Below are 26,582 nucleotides of genomic sequence, written 5' to 3' on the forward strand. Positions count from 1 at the left end.
GGAGTGTGGTGTCAGGAAAATAACCTCACACTCAACGTCAACAAAACTAAGGAGATGATTGTGGACTTCAGGAAACAGCAGAGGGAACACCCCCATCCACATCGATGGAACAGTAGTGGAGAGGGTAGCAAGTTTTAAGTTCCTCGGCATACACATCACAGACAAACTGAATTGGTCCACTCACACAGACAGCATCGTGAGGAAGGCGCAGCAGCGCCTCTTCAACCTCAGGAGGCTGAAGAAATTCGGCTTGTCACCAAAAGCACTCACAAACTTCTACAGATGCACAATCGAGAGCATCCTGGCGGGCTGTATCACCGCCTGGTATGGCAACTGCACCGCCCTCAACCGTAAGGCTCTCCAGAGGGTAGTGAGGTCTGCACAACGCATCACCGGGGCAAACTACCTGCCCTCCAGGACACCTACACCACCCGATGCTACAGGAAGGCCATAAAGATCATCAAGGACATCAACCACCCGAGCCACTGCCTGTTCACCCCGCTGCCATCCAGAAGGCGAGGTCAGTACAGGTGCATCAAAGCTGGGACCGAGAGACTGAAAAACAGCTTCTATCTCAAGGCCATCAGACTGTTAAACAGCCACCACTAACATTGAGTGGCTACTGCCAACACACTGTCAATGACACTGACTCTACTCCAGCCACTTTAATCATGGGAATCGATGGGAAATGATGTAAATATATCACTAGCCACTTTAAACAATGCTACCTTATATAATGTTACTTACCCTACATTGTTCATCTCATATGCATACGTTGATACTGTACTCTATATCATCGACTGCATCCTTATGTAATACATGTATCACTAGCCACTTTAACTATGCCACTTGGTTTACATACTTATCTCATATGTATATACTGTACTCGATATCATCTACTGTATCTTGCCTATGCTGCTCTGTACCATCACTCATTCATATATCCTTATGTACATATTCTTTATCCCCTTACACTGTGTATATGACAGTAGTTTTTTTTTTGGAATTGTTAGTTAGATTACTTGCTCGTTATTACTGCATTGTCGGAACTAGAAGCACAAGCATTTCGCTACACTCGCATTAACATCTGCTAACCATGTGTATGTGACAAATAAAATTTGATTTGATTTGATTTGAAATCTGTAAGCTTTGCAGGCCTTCATTTTACATGGGTGTTAAAAAAACAACTTTGAAGTCAACAAATGTTCCATCCTCGCGATAACTATCTTTCACATGGACACTGAAAAGATCTGCAAATGGCTGTATGTGGAATGGATCAAGGACAGGAGAGGTGTTCAGACAGAGGTGCTTAAAAGAAGGTGCACAAGTAGGCCTCATGAAAAACAATGCTTCATATGCTCTTTTTAAATCACAGTAATAGGCAGTGATTTGTCAGTCACGGTGAGCTTGATAACGTGTGTTACGGTTACAGGTATCCTGTGTGTATTTATTTTCACTCCTTCTCCCCTCACAGGTGACAATCATCATTCCCCAATCAGTCACCAAACAGTCATCAATCAGAAGACACACCTCCTCCTGTTTCCATTACCCAATCACATTCCTTTTCCCTTGGTTTAAAAACCCTGTCAGTTGTTTTCTCAATAGTTCAATCTCTCTGTCATGCAATCTCACTCTAGAGTGCTTGTTTTGTGTTTACAACTACATATCACTTTGTCACCACCTGTGAGTATTGTTATTTTGTTATACTGTTTGTTTGTTGGTGGGAAAAGGGGGTACCAAGACAAGTCGCCCATGGGCATACACTACCCGTAGGTAAACGTTGTCTAAATACACTAGTTAGAACTGGGCGGACCACCCACTGTGTTTTTGGTTAGTTAGCTGTTATTCAAGTAGGCTAGTTTAGCTTAGGGGTGTTTTGGATATTTGTTTCTTTCCTTGGGTCCAGCTCAGTCCCTTTTCCTGCCCCCCTTTACCGTGTGTTCATTTGCGGGACTTTGCAATTCATCTGATCACTTCATAACATTCTGGAGTATATGCAAATTGCCATCATACAATCGGAGGCAGCAAACTGTGTGAAAATGTAATATTTGTGTCATTCTCAACTTTTGGCCACGACTGTACATTTATTTGCTCTGTGAGGGTTGGATCCTATATGCTACTTTTATTGTCCTGTTCAGTGCCTATAATTCAGGCTGTGTGTAGACTGGGGCATGAAGGAAATGACCTCTACTAATAAATTACTACTAGATTATAGTGATAAGGAAAACCATACCAATGTGGCTTGTGTATTCATTTGCCTATAACTAATCAAAATTCCATTATTTTTACATAAAGAGAATACTTCAAAATGAGAAGATCCTGCCATGGTAAAGACTACTGGGTGGACAAAGTGTAAAGGAGGAGAAATAACTCCCACCATGCAGCAGGACACCTTCAGCTGGGGTCTTTATAATGCAGGTTTGATAGTTATATTTTCAATAATGACTGGTTAGCTGTTATGTGACAATTAGGTCAAAAACTCTATTTTATTTTTTTAGGTGTAGATGGCCAAGGAAGTTGCACGGAACTTTCCTCCCAAATTGATATGGAACCTTCAAAAACACATTGAGCAACTGCAGAAAATAAATGGCTGAGGATATACTAAACATGTCTGGTAATGCCATTTAATTCAGAGTAAATGTAGATTCTTTATTGGTGTGTGGGACAGCCATATGTTCAGGTCATGCCTATGTTTTCAGAGTTCCACAAAGCCAAGAACTGCTTCATGTGTGCCACTGATAAAGAACCTGGATGTGGCCCAAAGACTGACTGGGTTAGTAACTTTATTTAACATGTTTATAATCTTTTGACAACAGTGACGGCATGTAAGACAATTTATGATCTAACACAATGGACGGCTAATTCTTCATACTGCATTGATATTTGTTATTATTTATAACGTGTTACACTTTGTTTTGATTGGATGTTTTACCAACGGCGGTTCCATGTGCTGTAACTAGGAATGAAGACAAAAGAGTTCAACAGAGTAAAGAACACAAACAGGAAGTGCAGTCTTTGTTGTTGAAAATGTATGCATTACCCCATCCACACTGAAGAGGCTCTGACATGTACATCAACCAGGGATAAAGAGAAAGTTAACATGGTGAATTGTTTCATACTGAACTTCAATTAAGTGTCTGACATGTTGGAAAAGATTAAAGGTCAACAATTTGTCAATATTATATTTTTATTCATTGATTTACTGGCCACCGTTACTGTGGTTCCATGTTCAGTACATGTATTGGCCAACAAACCCACTGCAGCCCACCTCACCAGCTTACTCTCCATCCCTGTCCAGACTACCTCACCAGCTCACTCTCCATCCCTGCTTTAGACAATTAATAACATGACTCTCGTTCTTTGCCCTTATCCTTTATGGTTGATATTAATGACAAAAGGACCTAATTATCTGTCTCTCTCCCTTTGTTAAATACTGTGGGGGGGAAAAAACAGGGAAAATAAGTAATTAGAAGTACCAATTATTGTAGATAAATATTAAAGAAAAGGGTAAACACAACCCTGGACTGAACCCCCTAATTGTCAAGCTAATAATGTACAACAATATAGATTCAAATCAAATTTTATTTGTCACATACACATGGTTAGCAGATGTTAATGCGAGTGTAGCGAAATGCTTGTGCTTCTAGTTCCGACAATGCAGTAATAACGAGCAAGTAATCTAACTAACAATTCCAAAAAAAAACTACTGTCATACACAGTGTAAGGGGATAAAGAATATGTACATAAGGATATATGAATGATGGTACAGAGCAGCATAGGCAAGATACAGTAGATGATATCGAGTACAGTATATACATATGAGATAAGTATGTAAACCAAGTGGCATAGTTAAAGTGGCTAGTGATACATGTATTACATAAGGATGCAGTCGATTATATAGAGTACAGTATCAACGTATGCATATGAGATGAACAATGTAGGGTAAGTAACATTATATAAGGTAGCATTGTTTAAAGTGGCTAGTGATATATTTACATCATTTCCCATCGATTCCCATGATTAAAGTGGCTGGAGTAGAGTCAGTGTCATTGAATGTGTGTTGGCAGTAGCCACTCAATGTTAGTGGTGGCTGTTTAACAGTCTGATGGCCTTGAGATAGAAGCTGTTTTTCAGTCTCTCGGTCCCAGCTTTGATGCACCTGTACTGACCTCGCCTTCTGGATGGCAGCGGGGTGAACAGGCAGTGGCTCGGGTGGTTGATGTCCTTGATGATCTTTATGGCCTTCCTGTAGCATCGGGTGGTGTAGGTGTCCTGGAGGGCAGGTAGTTTGCCCCGGTGATGCGTTGTGCAGACCTCACTACCCTCTGGAGAGCCTTACGGTTGAGGGCGGTGCAGTTGCCATACCAGGCGGTGATACAGCCCGCCAGGATGCTCTCGATTGTGCATCTGTAGAAGTTTGTGAGTGCTTTTGGTGACAAGCCGAATTTCTTCAGCCTCCTGAGGTTGAAGAGGCGCTGCTGCGCCTTCCTCACGATGCTGTCTGTGTGAGTGGACCAATTCAGTTTGTCTGTGATGTGTATGCCGAGGAACTTAAAACTTGCTACCCTCTCCACTACTGTTCCATCGATGTGGATGGGGGGTGTTCCCTCTGCTGTTTCCTGAAGTCCACAATCATCTCCTTAGTTTTGTTGACGTTGAGTGTGAGGTTATTTTCCTGACACCACACTCCGAGGGCCCTCACCTCCTCCCTGTAGGCCGTCTCGTCGTTGTTGGTAATCAAGCCTACCACTGTTGTGTCGTCCGCAAACTTGATGATTGAGTTGGAGGCGTGCGTGGCCACGCAGTCGTGGGTGAACAGGGAGTACAGGAGAGGGCTCAGAACGCACCCTTGTGGGGCCCCCGTGTTGAGGATCAGCGGGGAGGAGATGTTGTTGCCTACCCTCACCACCTGGGGGCGGCCCGTCAGGAAGTCCAGTACCCAGTTGCACAGGGCGGGGTCGAGACCCAGGGTCTCGAGCTTGATGCCGAGCTTGGAGGGTACTATGGTGTTGAATGCCGAGCTGTAGTCTGAACAGCATTCTCACATAGGTATTCCTCTTGTCCAGATGGGTTAGGGCAGTGTGCAGTGTGGTTGAGATTGCATCGTCTGTGGACCTATTTGGGCGGTAAGCAAATTGGAGTGGGTCAAGGGTGTCAGGTAGGGTGGAGGTGATATGGTCCTTGACTAGTCTCTCAAAGCACTTCATGATGACGGATGTGAGTGCTACGGGCGGTAGTCGTTTAGCTCAGTTACCTTAGCTTTCTTGGGAACAGGAACAATGGTGGCCCTCTTGAAGCATGTGGGAACAGCAGACTGGTATAGGGATTGATTGAATATGTCCGTAAACACACCGGCCAGCTGGTCTGCGCATGCTCTGAGGGCGCGGCTGGGGATGCCGTCTGGGCCTGCAGCCTTGCGAGGGTTAACACGTTTAAATGTCTTACTCACTTCGGCTGCAGTGAAGGAGAGACCGCATGTTTCCGTTGCAGGCCGTGTCAGTGGCACTGTATTGTCCTCAAAGCGGGCAAAAAGTTATTTAGTCTGCCTGGGAGCAAGACATCCTGGTCCGTGACTGGGCTGGGTTTCTTCCTGTAGTCCGTGATTGACTGTAGACCCTGCCACATACCTCTTGTGTCTGAGCCGTTGAATTGAGATTCTACTTTGTCTCTGTACTGGCGCTTAGCTTGTTTGATAGCCTTGCGGAGGGAATAGCTGCACTGTTTGTATTCAGCCATGTTACCAGACACCTTGCCCTGATTAAAAGCAGTGGTTCGTGCCTTCAGTTTCACACGAATGCTGCCATCAATCCACGGTTTCTGGTTAGGGAATGTTTTAATCATTGCTATGGGAACGACATCTTCAACGCACGTTCTAATGAACTCGCACACCGTATCAGCGTATTCGTCAATGTTGTTGTCTGACGCAATACGAAACATCTCCCAGTCCACGTGATGGAAGCAGTCTTGGAGTGTGGAGTCAGCTTGGTCGGACCAGCGTTGGACAGACCTCAGCGTGGGAGCTTCTTGTTTTAGTTTCTGTCTGTAGGCAGGGATCAACAAAATGGAGTCGTGGTCAGCTTTTCCGAAAGGGGGCGGGGCAGGGCCTTATATGCGTCGCGGAAGTTAGAGTAACAATGATCCAAGGTTTTTCACCCCTGGTTGCGCAATCGATATGCTGATAAAATTTAGGGAGTCTTGTTTTCAGATTAGCCTTGTTAAAATCCCCAGCTACAATGAATGCAGCCTCCGGATAAATCGTTTCCAGTTTGCAGAGAGTTAAATAAAGTTCGTTCAGAGCCATCGATGTGTCTGCTTGGGGGATATATACGGCTGTGATTATAATCGAAGAGAATTCTCTTGGTAGATAATGCGGTCTACATTTGATTGTGAGGAATTCTAAATCAGGTGAACAGAAGGATTTGAGTTCCTGTATGTTTCTTTCATCACACCATGTCACGTTGGCCATAAGACATACGCCCCCGCCCCTCTTCTTACCAGAAAGATGTTTGTTTCTGTCGGCGCGATGCGTGGAGAAACCCGCTGGCTGCACCGCTTCGGATTGCGTCTCTCCAGTGAGCCATGTTTCCGTGAAGCAGAGAACGTTACAGTCTTTGATGTCCCTCTGGAATGCTACCCTTGCTCGGATTTCATCAACCTTGTTGTCAAGAGACTGGACATTGGCAAGAAGAATGCTAGGGAGTGGTGCACGATGTGCCCGTCTCCGGAGTCTGACCAGAAGACCGCTTCGTTTCCCTCTTTTTCTGAGTCGTTTTTTTTTTTGGTCGCTGCATGTGATCCACTCGGTTACACTGGTTGTAAGGCAGAACACAGGATCCGCGTCGCGAAAAACATATTCTTGGTCGTACTGATGGTGAGTTGACGCTGATCTTATATTCAGTAGTTCTTGTCGGCTGTATGTAAAGAAACCTAAGATGACCTGGGGTACTAGTGTAAGAAATAACACGTAAAAAAAACAAAAAACTGCATAGTTTCCTAGGAACGCGAAGCGAGGCGGCCATCTCTGTCGGCGCCGGAAGTCAAACATAATTAGAGGTTATGCAATATTGGTGTATATCCACTGCACGCTTCTTAGGTGTGTAATTGATATGACCAAGGAGCTATTGCAAATTTGAAACTATGAAAAATGTACGTTACACCATGTGATTTTACAGTACACACACACACGAGTGTGCAATATAGAAGGGTAGTCAGTGGACATTAGGTCACATGACCAAGGACCTGTTTAAATAATTATTGTAAAACCGTGTGAGATGAAAATGGACAAACTAAAGGGTGTACAATGTGTCTATGCCATCTACGGGTTAGCTACAACCAGGCTTGAAAGTGTTTGGAGTAATGGTTAAAGAGCTATTGAAATTTGAAAAACGTAATTTGTCACTATGTAGACGGTCCCTAACTGCTGTTGGTGGATGTGAGGAAAACTACAGGCCACTATCCAACCTGAAACTGTCTTTACCTCGGTTAAACATTGCAGTACAATAATGAATAATCCAACAGTAAAAAGTCAACGAACAACAGGTAATGTTAGAAGGTAGCTAATATGCATAGTAATAAATTGATATGTACACAGTGTGTGTACATGGGGACCGGTTAACAACTATCTTTTACATTCTGGGCATTCTTTCCCAATCACACACAAAAAAAACTGCAACAAAGCACCTAGACAAAGAACTCACTGTCACACAGACTCTTATTCCAGTGTTCTGCCAGCTGAAAACCTACACACAGGCATACGTTATCGGCCCTTCCCTCTGACTCATGCATAGTCTACTGTAGCTACTGACTTAACAAGGTTCACCAATTAGGGAGAGGTTTTATTTGAGGAAATGGATCCACTTTTTCAATGCTACTTAACAAAAGGCTAAGTTGTGTTTTGCAATATTGCACTTGTGATTTCATGAAAATGAATATTTTTTTTTAGTAATATTATTTGACTGCTATTCAACGGTTGCTGACAAATGATCCTGCGACAGGGATGGATAGCGTCAAGAAGTTAACTAACGTAAGACTTTGTTTTTAAATTTAAATTCTGGTGCCGCTCTGCACACACCAGCTGGTTAGCTAGCTAGCCTCCAACTCAATCATCAAGTTTGCGGACGACACAACAGTGGTAGGCTTGATTACCAACAACGACGAGACGGCCTACAGGGAGGAGGTGAGGGCCCTCGGAGTGTGGTATCAGGAAAATAACCTCGCACTCAACGTCAACAAAACTAAGGAGATGATTGTGGACTTCAGGAAACAGCAGAGGGAACACCCCCCCATCCACATCGATGGAACAGTAGTGGAGAGGGTAGCAAGTTTTAAGTTCCTCGGCATACACATCACAGACAAACTGAATTGGTCCACTCACACAGACAGCATCGTGAAGAAGGCGCAGCAGCGCCTCTTCAACCTCAGGAGGCTGAAGAAATTTGTCTTGTCACCAAAAGCACTCATGAACTTCTACAGATGCACAATCGAGAGCATCCTGGCGGGCTGTATCACCGCCTGGTACGGCAACTGCTCCGCCCTCAACCGTAAGGCTCTCCAGAGGGTAGTGAGGCCTGCACAACGCATCACCGGGGCAAAATACCTGCCCTCCAGGACACCTACACCACCCGATGTCACAGGAAGGCCATAAAGATCATCAAGGACATCAACCACCCGAGCCACTGCCTGTTCACCCCGCTATCATCCAGAAGGCGAGGTCAGTACAGGTGCATCAAAGCTGGGACCGAGAGACTGAAAAACAGCTTCTGTCTCTCGGTCATCAGACTGTTAAACAGCCACCACTAACATTGAGTGGCTGCTGCCAACACACTGACTCAACTCCAGCCACTTTAATAATGGGAATTGATGTAAAATATATCACTAGCCACTTTAAACAATGCTACTTAATATAATGTTTACATACCCTACATTATTCATCTCATATGTATACGTATATACTGTACTCTATATCACCTACTGCATCCTTATGTAATACATGTATCACTAGCCACTTTAACTATGCCACTTTGTTTACATACTCATCTCATATGTATATACTGTACTCGAAACCATCTACTGTATCTTGCCTATGCTGCTCTGTACCATCACTCATTCATATATCTTTATGTACATATTCTTTATCCCCTTACACTTGTGTCTATAAGGTAGTAGTTTTGGAATTGTTAGCTAGATTACTTGTTGGTTATTACTGCATTGTCGGAACTAGAAGCACAAGCATTTCGCTACACTCGCACTAACATCTGCTAACCATGTGTATGTGACAAATAAAATTTGATTTGAACGTTCTGATCTAGCAATGATGTGTATTAGAACTGATCATGATACCTTAATAGAAAATTACTCATGTAAAAGTCACCCAGTAAAATACTACTTGAGTAAAAGTATTTGGTTTTAAATACTGTATACTTCAGTATCAAAAGTAAATGTATAAATCATTTAGTGAGAACAGAGGCAGTAGGGGACGACCAGGGATGTTCTGTGTTTAGTGAGTCCTCCAGATCAGAGGCAGTAGAGATGACCAGGGATGTTCTCTGTTTAGTGAGTCCTCCAGATCAGAGGCAGTAGGGATGACCAGGGATGTTCTCTGTTTAGTGAGTCCTCCAGATCAGAGGCAGTAGGGATGACCAGGGATGTTCTCTGTTTAGTGAGTCCTCCAGATCAGAGGCAGTAGAGATGACCAGGGATGTTCTCTGTTTAGTGAGTCCTCCAGATCAGAGGCAGTAGGGATGACCAGGGATGTTCTCTGTTTAGTGAGTCCTCCAGATCAGAGGCAGTAGGGATGACCGGGGATGTTCTCTGTTTAGTGAGTCCTCCAGATCAGAGGCTATTAGGGATGAACAGGGATGTTCTCTGTTTAGTGAATCTGCCAGATCAGAGGCAGTAGGGATGACCAGGGATGTTCTCTGTTTAGTGAGTCCTCCAGATCAGAGGCAGTAGGGGATGACCAGGGATGTTCTCTGTTTAGTGAGTCCTCCAGATCAGAGGCAGTAGAGATGACCAGGAATGTTCTCTAGATAAGTGTGTTTCACCATTTTTGTCTTCTACTAAGCATTCAAAATGTATCAAGTACTTTGGGTTGTCAGGGGAATTTTTATTTTTTACAATATTTTCTTTAGGACTACAGTAAAGTAAAAGTTGTCAAATATAAATAGTAAAGTACAGATACCCAAGTCTTGCTCTCTCTGTCTCTGTCTCTCTCTGTCTCTGTCTCTGTCTCTGTCTCTCTCTCTCTCTCTCTCTCTCTGTCTCTGTCTCTCTCGGTCTCTGTCTCTCTCTGTCTCTGTCTCTCTCTGTCTCTCTCTCTCTGTCTCTCTCTGTTTCTCTTGCTCTCGCTGTCTCTGTCTCTGTCTCTCTCTGTCTCTGTCTCTCTCTGTCTCTGTCTCTCTCTGTCTCTGTCTCTCTCTGTTTCTCTGGCTCTCTCTGTCTCTGTCTCTGTCTCGCTGTCTCTCTCTGTTTCTCTGGCTCTCTCTGTCTCTGTCTCGCTGTCTCTCTCTGTTTCTGGCTCTCTCTGTCTCTGTCTCTGTCTCTCTCTGTCTCTGTCTCTGTCTCTGTCTCTGCTGTCTCTCTCTGTTTCTCTTGCTCTCGCTGTCTCTCTCTGTCTCTGTCTCTCTCTGTCTCTGTCTCTGTCTCGCTGTCTCTCTCTGTCTCTGGCTCTCTCTGTCTCTGTCTCGCTGTCTCTGTTTCTCTTGCTCTCGCTGTCTCTCTCTGTCTCTGTCTCTCTCTGTCTCTGTCTCTCTCTGTCTCTGTCTCTCTCTGTCTCTGTCTCTCTCTGTCTCTGTCTCTCTCTGTCTCTGTCTCTGTCTCTCTCTGTTTCTCTGGCTCTCTCTGTCTCTGTCTCTGTCTCTCTCTGTTTCTCTCTGTCTCTCGCTGTCTCTCTCTGTCTCTGTCTCTCTCTGTCTCTGTCTCTCTCTGTCTCTGTCTCTGTCTCTCTCTGTTTCTCTTGCTCTCGCTGTCTCTCTCTGTCTCTGTCTCTCTCGGTCTCTGTCTCGCTGTCTCTCTCTGTCTCTGTCTCTCTCTGTCTCTGTCTCTGTCTCTGTCTCTCTTGCTCTCTCTGTCTCTCTCGGTCTCTGTCTCTGTCTCTGTTTCTCTTGCTCTCGCTGTCTCTCTCTGTCTCTGTCTCTGTCTCTCTCTGTCTCTGTCTCTCTCTGTCTCTGTCTCTGTCTCTCTCTGTTTCTCTTGCTCTCGCTGTCTCTCTCTGTCTCTGTCTCTCTCGGTCTCTGTCTCGCTGTCTCTCTCTGTCTCTGTCTCTCTCGGTCTCTGTCTCTGTCTCTGTTTCTCTTGCTCTCGCTGTCTCTCTCTGTCTCTGTCTCTCTCTGTCTCTGTCTCTCTCTGTCTCTGTCTCTCTCGGTCTCTGTCTCTCTCGGTCTCTGTCTCTCGCTCGCTCTCTCTGCACTGTAAAAGAGTAATTTATTGTCTTAAGAAAAATCTCTCTCTTCAAGAACTGGTTTTGTACTGTAATATAAAGTGTTTAAAAAAAAAAAGGATCCCTCATTGCCCCCCCCCACCCCATACGACAAACTCCCATTTTACAAATGCTGTTAGAAGGGCCATTTCCCACTGAATAGGATACAGCCAATAGTCTCTGTCCCATCACTTCTTCTTCTCTTCTTTAACAACAAGGCCTGTGGTTAAAGAGCTAAGTTGGTATCCTCTCTACAAAACAAGTATCTGTACCAACCATTATGCGGAATGTCACATTTACATTCAATAGGCCCATGAAGCCAGATTATTTATATATATATATAGAGAGAGAGAAAATATATATATTTTTTCTCTATATATATATAGAGAAAAATATATATTTTTTTTTATATATATATATATATATATATATATATAGAGAGAAAATATATATATTTTTTTTATCATTTTGTGTTTGGTTGAAGTGTTTAGCTAGTCCTAGGTGGATGTGATGTCTGTTTTTTGATATTGTGATGTTTGGATATTGTGATGTTTTGTATATTGTAATGTCTGGTTTTATATTGTGATGTTTGGATATTGTGATGTTTTGTATATTGTAATGTCTGGTTTTATATTGTGATGTTTGTATATTGTAATGTCTGGTTTTATATTGTGATGTTTGGATATTGTAATGTCTGGTTTTATATTGTGATGTTTGGTTGTATATTGTAATGTCTGGTTTGGATATTGTAATGTCTGGTTTTATATTGTGATGTCTGGTTTTATATTGTGATGTCTGTTTTTTTGTGTCTTTTCCTTGTCATCTTACTCCTCTTCAGTTGTGCTTTCCGAATAAAATGTTTTTCCATTCAGCTTTTGACTTGTCGTTCATTTGAATGCGTATCATGATGGGTTAAACGTTTGTTATTTCCCCGTTTAAGCTTGTTGACTCTAATTCACTCCGTTGATAATGCTTTGGTCTTTGTCTAATACTTACGGGTCAATTCCACCTGAGGCTTCCCTCGCTCCGTTGTGTCTCCAGTGTTTATGTTACGTAAACTATCGTCTTTATTTTTTGGTGAAGTATGTTTCCCATCAGGAGTGTGACACGAAAAGACTTGTGAGTGTGAGCAGAATCAACTCCTCTCTGTATCGTCAAGACAGGTGCTTGGTGGGAAGGTGTAAACTCATGTTCAGTTAGCCATTGTCATGTAAATGAAATTCTGAGCAAGCCAGCCAGAGCCGTGGTCCAGTGAGACACGAGTGACGGTCCGTGGAGGTGGAAACCGACACGTCTGAGCCTTTATTTGGTAATACTACAGGCTTAGTCACAGGTGGAAATGTCCCGTTTAGTGTGGTTTCAAGACCTCCTAAAGCGAGACTGTTTCAAGACCTCCTAAAACGAGGCTGTTTCAAGACCTCCTAAAGCGAGACTTAAGATTACCTAAAGCGAGACTGTTTCAAGACCTAGAGCGAGACTGTTTCAAGACCTCCTAAAGCGAGACTGTTTCAAGACCTCCTAAAGCGAGACTGTTTCAAGACGACCTAAAGTGAGACTGTTTCAAGACCTCCTAAAGCGAGACTGTTTCAAGACCTCCTAAAGCGAGACTGTTTCAAGACCTCCTAAAGCGAGACTGTTTCAAGACCTCCTAAAGCGAGACTGTTTCAAGACCTCCTAAAGCGAGACTGTTTCAAGACCTCCTAAAGCGAGACTGTTTCAAGACCTCCTAAAGCGAGACTGTTTCAAGACCTCCTAAAGCGAGACTGTTTCAAGACCTCTCTCCCTCTGAGACTGATTTATACTAATGCAGTTGCTCTTTTTCCTGACGTCATTCATTTGAAAATGTTTAGTCACTCCGTTAATCATCCATCTTGTGAAATCATATACCAGGAGACACACAAATGACTTCTGTAATCTTATTAAATACAGAAAGGTGACTATTTTTAAACCTACCTCTTTTAGATGTTTACTTAAAACCAACTGTCTGTGATGTCAAACAGTGATTCTACTGGTCATAGCTTTAGTGTGTATAGGGTAGGGTGGCATCTTGCATTCAAAATGGCACCCGCATTCCCTATAGGTCCTGGTCAAAAGTAGTGCACTACATAGGGAATAGGGTGCCATTTGGTACACTATTTCTGAGCTCACTCTCACTCCATTAGCCTCTGTCATCGTTTAAAAACATTCCACCATGTTGCCCTTATATGCACACCATCCCTCTCCCTCGCTCTGTCCCATATGGCACCCTAATCCCTACATAGTGCACTACTTTTGACATAGGGCCCTACTTTTGATTAGGGCCCTATGTAGGGAATAGGGTGCCATTTTGGAACACAGTCCCTGTGCTCTAACTCATCTCACAGACACAGTTTAGTTTAAAAGAACACCTTTTATTTGTTACACTATAAAGAATGCATTACATCTATCTTCAGAATGTTCCAGAACCTTCTTCTCTACAGATGTTTTACCATGTCTTAAATATAGAATGAGAATGACGGCGAGCTTGTTTTCTCCAGACACCCTTCCCAACCTGATGGGAATTCTCCACAGATTTCAGCTACCAGTGTACAAAACTGCCTTGCTTTTTCCTGATTTTCTACTTCCTGATTTTCTACTTCCTGGTTTTCTACTTCCTGGGTTTTATTTACAATAGAATAGAACCTTCTGAAAGGTGTATAAAAGTGCATTTGTAAGGATGGTATGATTGTTGGAAACACAAGTCATGAACTAAGAAAAGGTTGTTTGTCTCTTGTAACCTAAACTGAAACACTTCTATTTGTCCCGGTGGTTTTCTCTTGCACTCTGGTTACATCATTCTTGTTATTGTCTTCGACAATACCTCTAAAGAGGAAAAAAAAAAAAAACACACCAGATTACAGTTAATATTTACAACCTTGTTAACCATATTTTAAGCTAGAGTCTCTAGTTACATATAATTCACTGATTCTGAAAGCTAATATGAGTTAGGAGCGTGAAAGGGTTAATTGTCTCACCTGTACAGGTGGAGTTCTTTAGTAAGTCTGTCTCTCAGTTCCTCCGTCTCCTTGGTTTCCCTCTTCTGGATGTGTAGCTTTGTCTTCTGCTCTCTGCTAGTGTCCTCCAGCCTGTCCACTGTCTCCTGTGGGGAGGGAGACGAAGGGACTAACTACGGCTTCAGAAACGGTTCATAAACCTGACATGAGTGTTTATAATGAACTGAAAGGCTGGTGTTTTTAATCTATGTCTGTGTATGTTGGAGGGATTTGTTATGAGTGTGAAGCATTTCTGGACAGCCTTGTAATTCCAACCCTGTCTACTGGACCTTATTCCATCTCTCCCTTCATCACTCCGTACCCTATACTGCTCTACGTCCTCTCTCCTGTGGGTCTCCCATCAGTACGAGTCTCTCCTCCAGGCAGGCTCTCTGCAGCCCCAGCCTCTGTCCCTCCTCCCTCAGGGGCCCCCGACGGGCCCTCAACTCCCGGGCCTGCTGCCTGGCCTTCACCTGGGCCTCTGACGTCCTCTCCCTCCGCTTCAACAGGGCCAGCAGCATTGGCTCATACCTGGGGGAGGAGGAGAGAGGATAATGCATTTTGTCGCACCTCTCATAACATCTGCAAATATGTGTACGTGACCAATAAACTCTGATTTGGTATAATGGAAGTTGGCATCATGATAAATGAGTAATGATTATAGTATAAATCATGATTATTGCATACATCATAACTGTCAATTCTAGTGCCATGCTTGACTAGAGATCACCTTGGGGTTTTGGTAACACCTGGCAATGTTGATAGAGAATACCTTTCCTCCAGGGCCTTGAGCACCCCCTGCAGATACTGCTGTATGTCCCCACAAGCGGTCCTCTTGCTCTGAGTCAGCTCCTCTATGGGGTTGGGTGTCTGTCTGGGTGTCTGGAGCTGGGACTGAAAGGTGGAGAGCTGGGTCTGGTGGGTGGAGCCGAGTTGAGACACCTCCTCAGTCAGCTGGATGATCAGTGTGTCGAGTTCCATCTGGGGAAGAGTGAGAGGGAGAGACGGAGAGAGAGAGGGACATGAGAGAAACTCAGAAGAACCTGTATTGCCTTCTCTGAGCTCTGATGAAGCCGTAGTTGTTCTCGAACACATGTGGTTCTGAAACACCAAGGTTCCAGAATTCTCTGACGGTTCTGGAACACTCTATTCTGGAACAATTAGAATGCTCCAGAACACTCATATAGATCCCAACTCCCCGGAATGATATAGAACGCTCAGAAGGTTCTAGAATGCACTTAAGGTTTTGGAACATTCAGAAGGTTGTCTAAAAGCTCAGAAGGTGCTGGAACACCCAGAAGTTTCATGAATGCTCATTAGGTTCTGGAATGGTCAGAAGAACACTCTTGTCCCTACCTGTTCCTTGTTGAGCTGGGCCACCTCATGCTGCTGGCTTACCAGGATGACCTGGTTGTGAGCACACTCCCTGGCGACAGAGAACAGCCTCCTCTTCAGCCTCCTCATGTCCTCCTGAAGACCCTGCTTCTCCAGACGCACGCTGGACAGCCTCATCTCCTCCTCACTCCTCTTAGCCCTCAAAGACTGCCACTCCCTCATCCGCGCCTCCCTCCTCCCATCTGCCTCAATATTTAGCACCTGCCTTAACTGTGCTGCTTGCCCTCCTTCTCTCCCTTCCTCTGTCCCTGTCTTCTCCTCCCTTAGTGCCTGTAGCTCTCCCATCAGTTCATCCCATCTCTTCTCCATTCTCCCCACCTCCTCGATACAGCCCTCTAGCACAGTACCCAACTCCTGCACGGAACCCCTCAACTCCTCCCCTCCCAACTCTGTCTCTAGTTGTTGGCCTCCCCTCAACTCCACACCTCCCAACTCTGTCTCTAGTTGTTGACCTCCCCTCAACTCCACCCCTCCCCTCACCTCCACCCCTCCCAACTCTGTCTCTAGTTGTTGGCCTCCCCTCAACTCCACCCCTCCCCTCACCTCCACCCCTCCCAACTCTGTCTCTAGTTGTTGGCCTCCCCTCAACTCCACACCTCCCCTTACCTCCACCCCTCCCAACTCTGTCTCTAGTTGTTGGCCTCCCATCATGTCCCCCTCTGTGCCCCTGTCTGTGTCCTCTTCACACACAATGGACATGGGTTCTCTTGTGTATGTTTCTCCACAGTCTCCTAACTCATCTGAATGTCTTTTTGTTGAGATAGCTTGATAACTTTGGGGCTCAAATTGGCCAAAGGTACTGCCCAAATATGGCTTCAGATCCACACCTCTCCCAGACTCTAGTCCTTCAGTCTTAGTATTCCCCACAGACTCCATGAGTCCTTGTGTTGTTAGTCGTCTGTCTTGTGTTACCTTATTCATGTTGGTGTTGTGTTGGCAAAATCCTTTTGGTAAGCTGGGGTAAGTCCACTCTAAAGGGTCAAAGGTAATTCCTGTCTCCTCCGTACAGTTCTCTAACTTGGCCAGCATCCCCATTAGCTCTGTCTGATACTCAGCCATAGTGCCACTCAGCTGAGTGCCTGCAGAGGTAAGAGGAGGCAACTGAGGCTGGACAGCGGCTCCTGTGGCTCCAGTCTGATCCAAAATGGATTCCACCTCCTTCAGGTGACTTTGGCACTGGTTCCTAGACTCCTCCATGTGTGTGTCTGTGTAGGTCAGGATGGAGGCACCTGTGTGACAGTCATTACCACCACAGCTCCCCATCATAGCATCCATCTTCTGTATATCTGACTGGTTCTGAGCTGGCCCAGTCAGGTGTGTGTCTGACTGGTTCTGGTTCTGAGCTGGCCCAGTCAGGTGTGTGTCTGACTGGTTCTGGTTCTGAGCTGGTCCAGTCAGGTGTATGTCTGACTGGTTCTGGTTCTGAGCTGGTCCAGTCAGGTGTATATCTGGCTGGTTCTGGTTTTGAGCTGGTCCAGTCAGGTGTGTGTCTGACTGGTTCTGGTTCTGAGCTGGTCCAGTCAGGTGAGTGTCTGTGTACCTGGTGGACAGGCGGGAGTTGAAGGACACACCGGTCATGTCCTCACAGCTCTTCAACAGGTCATCCATCTCCCTCAGGTGTGGCTGGATCTGTCCTAACCCATTAAGGTGTGGCTGGATCTGTCCTAACCCATTATGGTGTGGCTGGATCTGTCCTAACCCACTCAGGTGTGGCTGGATCTGTCCTAACCCACTGTGGCTGGATCAGGTGTGGCTGGATCTGTCCTAACCCACTAAGGTGTGGCTGGATCTGTCCTAACCCACTAAGGTGTGGCTGGATCTGTCCTAACCCACTAAGGTGTGGCTGGATCTGTCCTAACCCATTTGGTGTGGCTGGATCTGTCCTAACCCACTAAGGTGTGGCTGGATCTGTCCTAACCCATTTTGGTGTGGCTGAATCTGTCCTAACCCACTATGGTGTGGCTGAATCTGTCCTAACCCACTAAGGTGTGGCTGGATCTGTCCTAACCCATTTTGGTGTGGCTGGATCTGTCCTAACTCACTAAGGTGTGTGTTATTGTGGGCCGTCGTCGACAGGTGAAGCCCAAAATAGTCTGTAGTTTCTCCTACACAACTTCTAAACATGGTGTCCATGTCCTTGAACTGGGCTCGTGTCTCATCCAGGTGTGTCTCTCTGGAGGTATCTGAGACTGAGCCAGTCAGGAGTGTGTTTGTACTGGTATCTCCCAGGAGAGACTGGAATGAAGCGCCTGTCTCATCTTCAACACCCTCATCCCCATACGGGTCTTCCTCATCGATGAACAGCGGATCAAAACAGACTTCGGGGTCCATCGGCAGCTCAGACTCTTGATCCTCCATTGCCTGTGATGAAGAGGAGGAATACGAAGACAAATGTCACAGAAGTTATATTAATAACTTGGGGGAGGGGTCAGGTGGGGTAAGGGTTATGGGGGAGGGGTCAGGATGGGGTAAGGGTTATGGGGGAGGGGTCAGGATGGGGTAAGGGATATGGGGGGAGAGGGGGCTTATTACATCAATATGACTAAACAATTCTTAGGAACACACACATTCACTCAGATCCTCATACTCAAGCATTCATAAAAACACTGTGACACTCTGTAGCCTGGCTGTGACACCCTCTAGCCTGGCTGTGACACCCTCTATCCTGGCTGTGACACCCTCTATCCTGGCTGTGACACCCTCTAGCCTGTCTGTGACACCCTCTATCCTGGCTGTGACACCCTCTATCCTGGCTGTGACACCCTCTAGCCTGTCTGTGACACCCTCTATCCTGGCTGTGACACCCTCTAGCCTGGCTGTGACACCCTCTAGCCTGGCTGTGACACCCTCTATCCTGGCTGTGACACCCTCTAGCCTGGCTGTGACACCCTCTAGCCTGGCTGTGACACCCTCTAGCCTGGCTGTGACACCCCCTCTATCCTGGCTGTGACACCCTCTAGCCTGGCTGTGACACCCTCTAGCCTGGCTGTGACACCCTCTAGCCTGGCTGTGACACCCTCTAGCCTGGCTGTGACACCCTCTAGCCTGGCTGTGACACCCTCTAGCCTGGCTGTGACACCCTCTATCCTGGCTGTGACACCCTCTATCCTGGCTGTGACACCCTCTATCCTGGCTGTGACACCCTCTATCCTGGCTGTGACACCCTCTAGCCTGTCTGTGACACCCTCTAGCCTGTCTGTGACACCCTCTATCCTGGCTGTGACACCCTCTAGCCTGTCTGTGACACCCTCTAGCCTGGCTGTGACACCCTCTAGCCTGTCTGTGACACCCTCTATCCTGGCTGTGACACCCTCTATCCTGGCTGTGACACCCTCTATCCTGGCTGTGACACCCTCTAGCCTGGCTGTGACACCCCTAGCCTGTCTGTGACACCCTCTAGCCTGTGCTTGTATAAGCATGCATGAAAGCCTTCGGCACTGACACTCTGACTACTAGCATTCCATAGATTACATTACAGAGTACATTATCACAACACGACGTGTAGCAGAACCGGTCAATGGACAAGCTATTCATAGCGCCTCAGGAAGACCAGCTGTAATGACATTGCTTGATAAAGCTAGGCAAAGCTAACCTTAGCCTCCTCTGCATGTTTAAGAAATGCAGACTGTTTTGTGCTCTTTGACCTATCTTAAACGTGTTTCTTTGTGATCTCACCGAGTAAACAAAAGTCATTGTTTTTAAGCAGTACCCAATGTTCAGCTGTGACACCAAAAATAATTAGTTGTGTATTACACACGACTCAAACGTAGGTCCCGACAATCATTGTCAACCTTTTTGAGAATCACTGATACCTACTCTGTTCCCTGTGTCAATTTATCCGAATGAGAATCACTGATACCTACTCTGTTCCCTGTGTCAATTTATCCGAATGAGAATCACTGATACCTACTCTGTTCCCTGTGTCAATTTATCCGAATGAGAATCACTGATACCTGACTCTGTTCCCTGTGTCAATTTATCCGAATGAGAATCACTGATATCTACTCTGTTCCCTGTGTCAATTTATCCGAATGAGAATCACTGATATCTACTCTGTTCCCTGTGTCAATTTATCCGAATGAGAATCACTGATATCTACTCTGTTCCCTGTGTCAATTTATCCGAATGAGAATCACTGATATCTACTCTGTTCCCTGTGTCAATTTATCCGAATGAGAATCACTGATATCTACTCTGTTCCCTGTGTCAATTTATCCGAATGAGATTCACTGATATCTACTCTGTTCCCTGTGTCAATTTATCCGAATGAGATTCACTGATACCTACTCTGTTCCCTGTGTCAATTTATCCGAATGAGAATCACTGATATCTACTCTGTTCCCTGTGTCAATTTATCCGAATGAGAATCACTGATATCTACTCTGTTCCCTGTGTCAATTTATCCGAATGAGAATCACTGATACCTACTCTGTTCCCTGTGTCAATTTATCCGAATGAGAATCACTGATATCTACTCTGTTCCCTGTGTCAATTTATCCGAATGAGAATCACTGATACCTACTCTGTTCCCTGTGTCAATTTATCCGAATGAGAATCACTGATATCTACTCTGTTCCCTGTGTCAATTTATCCGAATGAGAATCACTGATATCTACTCTGTTCCCTGTGTCAATTTATCCGAATGAGATTCACTGATATCTACTCTGTTCCCTGTGTCAATTTATCCGAATGAGAATCACTGATACCTACTCTGTTCCCTGTGTCAATTTATCCGAATGAGAATCACTGATACCTAGTTCCCTGTGTCAATTTATCCGAATGAGATTCACTGATATCTACTCTGTTCCCTGTGTCAATTTATCCGAATGAGAATCACTGATACCTACTCTGTTCCCTGTGTCAATTTATCCGAATGAGAATCACTGATATCTACTCTGTTCCTGTGTCAATTTATCTGAGAATCACTGATATCTACTCTGTTCCCTGTGTCAATTTATCCGAATGAGAATCACTGATATCTACTCTGTTCCCTGTGTCAATTTATCCGAATGAGAATCACTGATATCTACTCTGTTCCTGTGTCAATTTATCCGAATGAGAATCACTGATACCTACTCTGTTCCCTGTGTCAATTTATCCGAATGAGAATCACTGATATCTACTCTGTTCCCTGTGTCAATTTATCCGAATGAGAATCACTGATACCTACTCTGTTCCCTGTGTCAATTTATCCGAATGAGAATCACTGATACCTACTCTGTTCCCTGTGTCAATTTATCCGAATGAGAATCACTGATATCTACTCTGTTCCCTGTGTCAATTTATCCTGAGAGAATCACTGATACCTACTCTGTTCCCTGTGTCAATTTATCCGAATGAGAATCACTGATATCTACTCTGTTCCCTGTGTCAATTTATCCGAATGAGAATCACTGATACCTACTCTGTTCTCTGTGTCAATTTATCCGAATGAGAATCACTGATATCTACTCTGTTCCCTGTGTCAATTTATCCGAATGAGATTCACTGATACCTACTCTGTTCCCTGTGTCAATTTATCCGAATGAGAATCACTGATACCTACTCTGTTCCCTGTGTCAATTTATCCGAATGAGAATCACTGATACCTACTCTGTTCCCTGTGTCAATTTATCCGAATGAGAATCACTGATACCTACTCTGTTCCCTGTGTCAATTTATCCGAATGAGAATCACTGATACCTACTCTGTTCCCTGTGTCAATTTATCCGAATGAGAATCACTGATACCTACTCTGTTCCCTGTGTCAATTTATCCGAATGAGAATCACTGATACCTACTCTGTTCCCTGTGTCAATTTATCCGAATGAGAATCACTGATATCTACTCTGTTCCCTGTGTCAATTTATCCGAATGAGAATCACTGATACCTACTCTGTTCCCTGTGTCAATTTATCCGAATGAGAATCACTGATATCTACTCTGTTCCCTGTGTCAATTTATCCGAATGAGAATCACTGATACCTACTCTGTTCCCTGTGTCAATTTATCCGAATGAGAATCACTGAATACCTACTCTGTTCCCTGTGTCAATTTATCCGAATGAGAATCACTGATACCTACTCTGTTCCCTGTGTCAATTTATCCGAATGAGAATCACTGATATCTACTCTGTTCCCTGTGTCAATTTATCCGAGAGATCACTGATATCTACTCTGTTCCCTGTGTCAATTTATCCGAATGAGAATCACTGATACCTACTCTGTTCCCTGTGTCAATTTATCCGAATGAGAATCACTGATACCTACTCTGTTCCCTGTGTCAATTTATCCGAATGAGAATCACTGATATCTACTCTGTTCCCTGTGTCAATTTATCCGAATGAGAATCACTGATATCTACTCTGTTCCCTGTGTCAATTTATCCGAATGAGAATCACTGATATCTACTCTGTTCCTGTGTCAATTTATCCGAATGAGAATCACTGATACCTACTCTGTTCCGTGTCAATTTATCCTGAATGAGAATCACTGATATCTACTCTGTTCCCTGTGTCAATTTATCCGAATGAGAATCACTGATACCTACTCTGTTCCCTGTGTCAATTTATCCGAATGAGAATCACTGATACCTATCTGTTCCCTGTGTCAATTTATCCGAATGAGAATCACTGATACCTACTCTGTTCCCTGTGTCAATTTATCCGAATGAGAATCACTGATATCTACTCTGTTCCCTGTGTCAATTTATCCGAATGAGAATCACTGATACCTACTCTGTTCCCTGTGTCAATTTATCCGAATGAGAATCACTGATACCTACTCTGTTCCCTGTGTCAATTTATCCGAATGAGAATCACTGATATCTACTCATATGAAATATTCATATTATGTGAGGACCCCTGTTTTCAGGGGTCTCTCCGTAGAAGTTAAACTAACTGCAGTGTCACCAGGCAGTGTCACCAGGCAGTGTCACCAGGCAGTGTCACCAGGCAGTGTCACCAGGCAGTGTCACCAGGCAGTGCCCTGGGATAGACAGTTACCATGACAGGGGAACCATCTCTCTCTCTCCCTGCCTGGGCATGGTAAGCTTGGAGAGAACACATTCCTCCAGAGTCTCTGCTGCTTAGATGACGTCTGACTCTGTCCATGAACAAACTGTCCTAGAGTTAGTTTATATCTGTTAACTATTCTAGAGTTTCAATTCACAGACTCTACTAGAGCTAGTTAATATCCGTTAACTATTCTAGAGTTTCAATTCACAGACTCTACTAGAGTTAGTTTCTGTTCCATAGTTCATGTCTGTTCACAAACAAGCTGTCCCAGAGTTGGCTCTCCTGGTTCGGAGAGGAAAGCCCACACCAGTAAAAACTATTAGTAGGATGTTGTAACTAACAAGTGTTGAGAAAAGTAGTTAAACATCAGTGATGATCCCACTGGCTCACTGACCTCTTCTGTTCCTGTTAAAAAGACACGGTTTATGAACTTACCGTTCACCAGACCTCTCAGAATCCTTTCTCCTCTCCTCAGTCCTTTCCTCTGTCCTTAGTCCTCTCCTCTGCCCTTAGTCCTCTCCTCTGCCCTTAGTCCTCTCCTCTGCCCTTAGTCCTTTCCTCTGTCCTTAGTCCTCTCCTCTGCCCTTAGTCCTCTCCTCTGCGCTTAGTCCTCTCCTCTGCCCTTAGTCCTTTCTCTGTCCTTAGTCCTCTCCTCTGCCCTTAGTCCTTCCTCTGCGCTTAGTCCTCTCCTCTGCGCTTAGTCCTCTCCTCTGCGCTTAGTCCTCTCCTCTGCCCTGCCCTTAGTCCCCTCCTCTGCCCTTAGTCCTCTCCTCTGCCCTTAGTCCTCTCCTCTGCCCTTAGTCCTCTCCTTAGTCCTCTCCTTAGTCCTCTCCTCTGCCCTTAGTCCTCTCCTCTGCCCTTAGTCCTCTCCTCTGCCCTTAGTCCTATCCTCTGCCCTTAGTCCTATCCTCTGCTTAGCCCTCTGCCCTTAGTCCTATCCTCTGCCCTTAGTCCTATCCTCTGCCCTTAGTCCCTTAGTCCTATCCTCTGCCCTATCCTCTGCCCTTAGTCCTATCCTCTGCCCTTAGTCCTATCCTCTGCCCTTAGTCCTATCCTCTGCCCTTAGTCCTATCCTCTGCCCTTAGTCTTATCCTCTGCCCTTAGTCCTATCCTCTGCCCTTAGACAGTAGTGAGGGAGTGAGGGAGCGCGGAAGAGAGATAAAGGGAGGGATGAAATGGTGGGGAAAGAGAGAGAGAGAGGACTGACCCGGCCTCCTTTCTAACAGTCCCTGTGCTGTTATGCGTCACCGTGACTACCCGGATTCAGTTTATGTTTATTACTATGCACTGGTCTCCACAGGGAGAAAGAGGAGACCGTGTGGACTGGATCTGTTGCCCACAGCCAGAGAACAACTGTATAAGAAATAAAAAAAAACAGTACAAAACAAGAAACAGGAAAAGGGTACAGACATTAGAAACAGAGTCAATAATACTCTGTTGGAAAGAACCAAGAGGAAGTGACAGATATATAGGGGAGGTAATCAGGAAGGGGATGGATGTCCAGGTGAGTTAATGAGGAGTGGGTGTGAGTAAAGATGGTGGAAGGTGTGCGTAATAATGAGTAAACTGGCAACGTCGAGCACCGGAAAGGGGAGCAGGAGTAGACGCGAAGAATCTTAAAAATAAAATATATTGATGATGATGATGATTCCATGTGTGTTATTTCATAGTGTTGATGTCTTCAATATTATTCTACAATGTAGAAAATAGTAAAAATAAAGAAAAACCCTGGAATGAGTAGGTGTGTCTAAACTTTTGACTGGTACTGTATATAAACAGTGCATTCGGAAAATATTCAGACCCCTTCACTTTTTCCACATTTTGTTACGTTACACAGCCTTATTCCAAAATGTATTAAGTTTATGTTCTTCCTCATCAATCTACCCAGTAATGACGAAGTGAAAACTTAAAAAAATATTGCAAATGTATTACAATTAAAAAAACAGAAATAACTTATTGACATAAGTATTCAGACCCTTTGCTATGAGACTCGAAATTGAGCTCAGGTGCGTCCTGTTTCCTTTGATCATCCTTGAGATGTTTCTACAACTTGATTGGATTCCACCTGTGGTAAATTGAATTGATTGGACATGGTTTGGAAAGGCACACACCTGTCTATATAAGGTCCCACAGTTTACAGTGCATGTCAGAGAAAAAAACAGGCCATGAGGTTGAAGGAATTCTCTGTAGAATTCTAAACTCAGGATTGAAGGAATTGTCCAAAGAGCTATGAGACAGAATGTTATCGAGGCACATATCTGGGGAAGGGTACCAAAACATGTCAACAGCATTGAAGGTCCCCAAGAACACAGTGACCTTCATCATTCTTAAATGGAAGTAGTTTGGAACCACAAAGACTTCCTAGAGCTGGCCGCCCGGCCAAACTGAGCAATCTGGGGAGAAGGGCCTTGGTCAGGAAGGTGACCAACAACCCGATGGTCACTCTGACAGAGTTCCTCTGTGCAGATGGGAGAACCTTCCGGAAGGACAACAGTCTCTGCAGCACTCTACCAATCAGGCATTTCTGATAGGGTAGCCAGACGGAAGCAACTCCTCAGCAAAAAGCACATGACAGCCCACTTGTAGTATGCCAAAAGGCACCGAAAAGACTCTGACTCATGAGAAACGAGATTCAAAATATGTCAGTTTAAGGGACGCACTGACGTTTACAGAATAGTTACCTGGAGGAAAATATGGGAGGGGCTTTTCCCATTTCAGTCAAGGGGATGGTTTTGTATTAAAAAAAAAATCTAGTCCAGGGGAAGGGTCATGTAATTTGTAATTGATTAAATATTTCTCAGTGTTTTAGAATTAGTTGCTTATTGGGCTACATATCGATGTGTGCCCAATGCTGTCCCTCATCTCTGATGATATCAATTGCGCTTATAGGATATTTAGTGTGGCCTCAATCAAATGATCCATAGGCTATAGCCTACGAAGTGCATGCTCAGAGAAGCACAGAGCAAAGTTATATTTCTCAGACAGATGCAGGGATTTCATTTAAAACTAGGCTGCATTACACACTACAATGGGGAATCCCAACCCTGAGTCCCAGCCTGCTCTGCTCTTACTGATCCAAAACGTTTTCATGTGCTGCCTAACCAATGACTGTGCTGCCTAACCAATGGCTGTGCTGCCTAACCAATGGCTGTGCTGCCTAACCAATGACTGTGCTGCCTAACCAATGGCTGTGCTGCCTAACCAATGACTGTGCTGCCTAACCAATGGCTGTGCTGCCTAACCAATGGCTGTGCTGCCTAACCAATGGCTGTGCTGCCTAACCAATGGCTGTGCTGCCTAACCAATGGCTGTGCTGCCTAACCAATGACTGTGCTGCCTAACCAATGGCTGTGCTGCCTAACCAATGGCTGTGCTGCCTAACCAATGGCTGTGCTGCCTAACCAATGGCTGTGCTGCCTAACCAATGGCTGTGCTGCTTAACCAATGGCTGTGCTGCCTAACCAATGGCTGTGCTGCCTAACCAATGACTGTGCTGCCTAACCAATGGCTGTGCTGCCTAACCAATGGCTGTGCTGCCTAACCAATGGCTGTGCTGCTTAACCAATGGCTGTGCTGCCTAACCAATGGCTGTGCTGCCTAACCAATGACTGTGCTGCCTAACCAACGGCTGTGCTGCCTAACCAATGGCTGTGCTGCCTAACCAATGACTGTGCTGCCTAACCAATGGCTGTGCTGCCTAACCAATGGCTGTGCTGCCTAACCAATGGCTGTGCTGCCTAACCAATTTGCTGTGCTGCCTAACCAA

The 26,582-nt window shown here is 44.9% G+C and overlaps 1 protein-coding gene and 1 long non-coding RNA gene across 2 annotated transcripts; one reads left to right on the plus strand and one right to left on the minus strand.

The window, feature by feature from the left end:
- Nucleotides 1–1,548: 1,548 nt before the first annotated feature.
- Nucleotides 1,549–3,159, plus strand: LOC112229387. The gene is made up of 5 exons (XR_002950166.2): nucleotides 1,549–1,683; nucleotides 2,296–2,418; nucleotides 2,499–2,614; nucleotides 2,700–2,773; nucleotides 2,961–3,159. It is a non-coding gene; the product is annotated as an uncharacterized LOC112229387 (long non-coding RNA).
- A 10,636-nt stretch (nucleotides 3,160–13,795) lies between these two features.
- LOC112240732 lies at nucleotides 13,796–17,550 on the minus strand. The gene is made up of 5 exons (XM_024408980.2): nucleotides 15,784–17,550; nucleotides 15,200–15,408; nucleotides 14,750–14,958; nucleotides 14,410–14,534; nucleotides 13,796–14,257 (listed from the first exon to the last, which is right to left on the minus strand). The coding sequence occupies exons 1-3, from the start codon at nucleotides 17,428–17,430 to the stop codon at nucleotides 14,751–14,753; spliced, it is 2,064 nt and encodes a 687-aa protein (XP_024264748.2). The 5' UTR covers nucleotides 17,431–17,550; the 3' UTR covers nucleotides 13,796–14,257; nucleotides 14,410–14,534; nucleotide 14,750.
- Nucleotides 17,551–26,582: the final 9,032 nt, after the last annotated feature.

Source organism: Oncorhynchus tshawytscha, linkage group LG31 (assembly GCF_018296145.1).
Source record: "Oncorhynchus tshawytscha isolate Ot180627B linkage group LG31, Otsh_v2.0, whole genome shotgun sequence".
NCBI classification, from domain to species: domain Eukaryota; kingdom Metazoa; phylum Chordata; class Actinopteri; order Salmoniformes; family Salmonidae; genus Oncorhynchus; species Oncorhynchus tshawytscha.

Bases quoted from the DNA above. Each gene is read 5' to 3' on its own strand.
- LOC112240732 (XM_024408980.2), bottom strand. From the start codon at position 17,430: ATGGATGACCTGTTGAAGAGCTGTGAGGACATGACCGGTGTGTCCTTC. The intron at 15,409-15,783 runs GTAGGGACAAGA...ACTCTTCCCCAG, and splicing joins CCCAGCTCAACAAGGAACAG to ATGGAACTCGACACACTGAT. The intron at 14,959-15,199 runs GTATTCTCTATC...CTCCTCCCCCAG, and splicing joins CTCAAGGCCCTGGAGGAAAG to GTATGAGCCAATGCTGCTGG.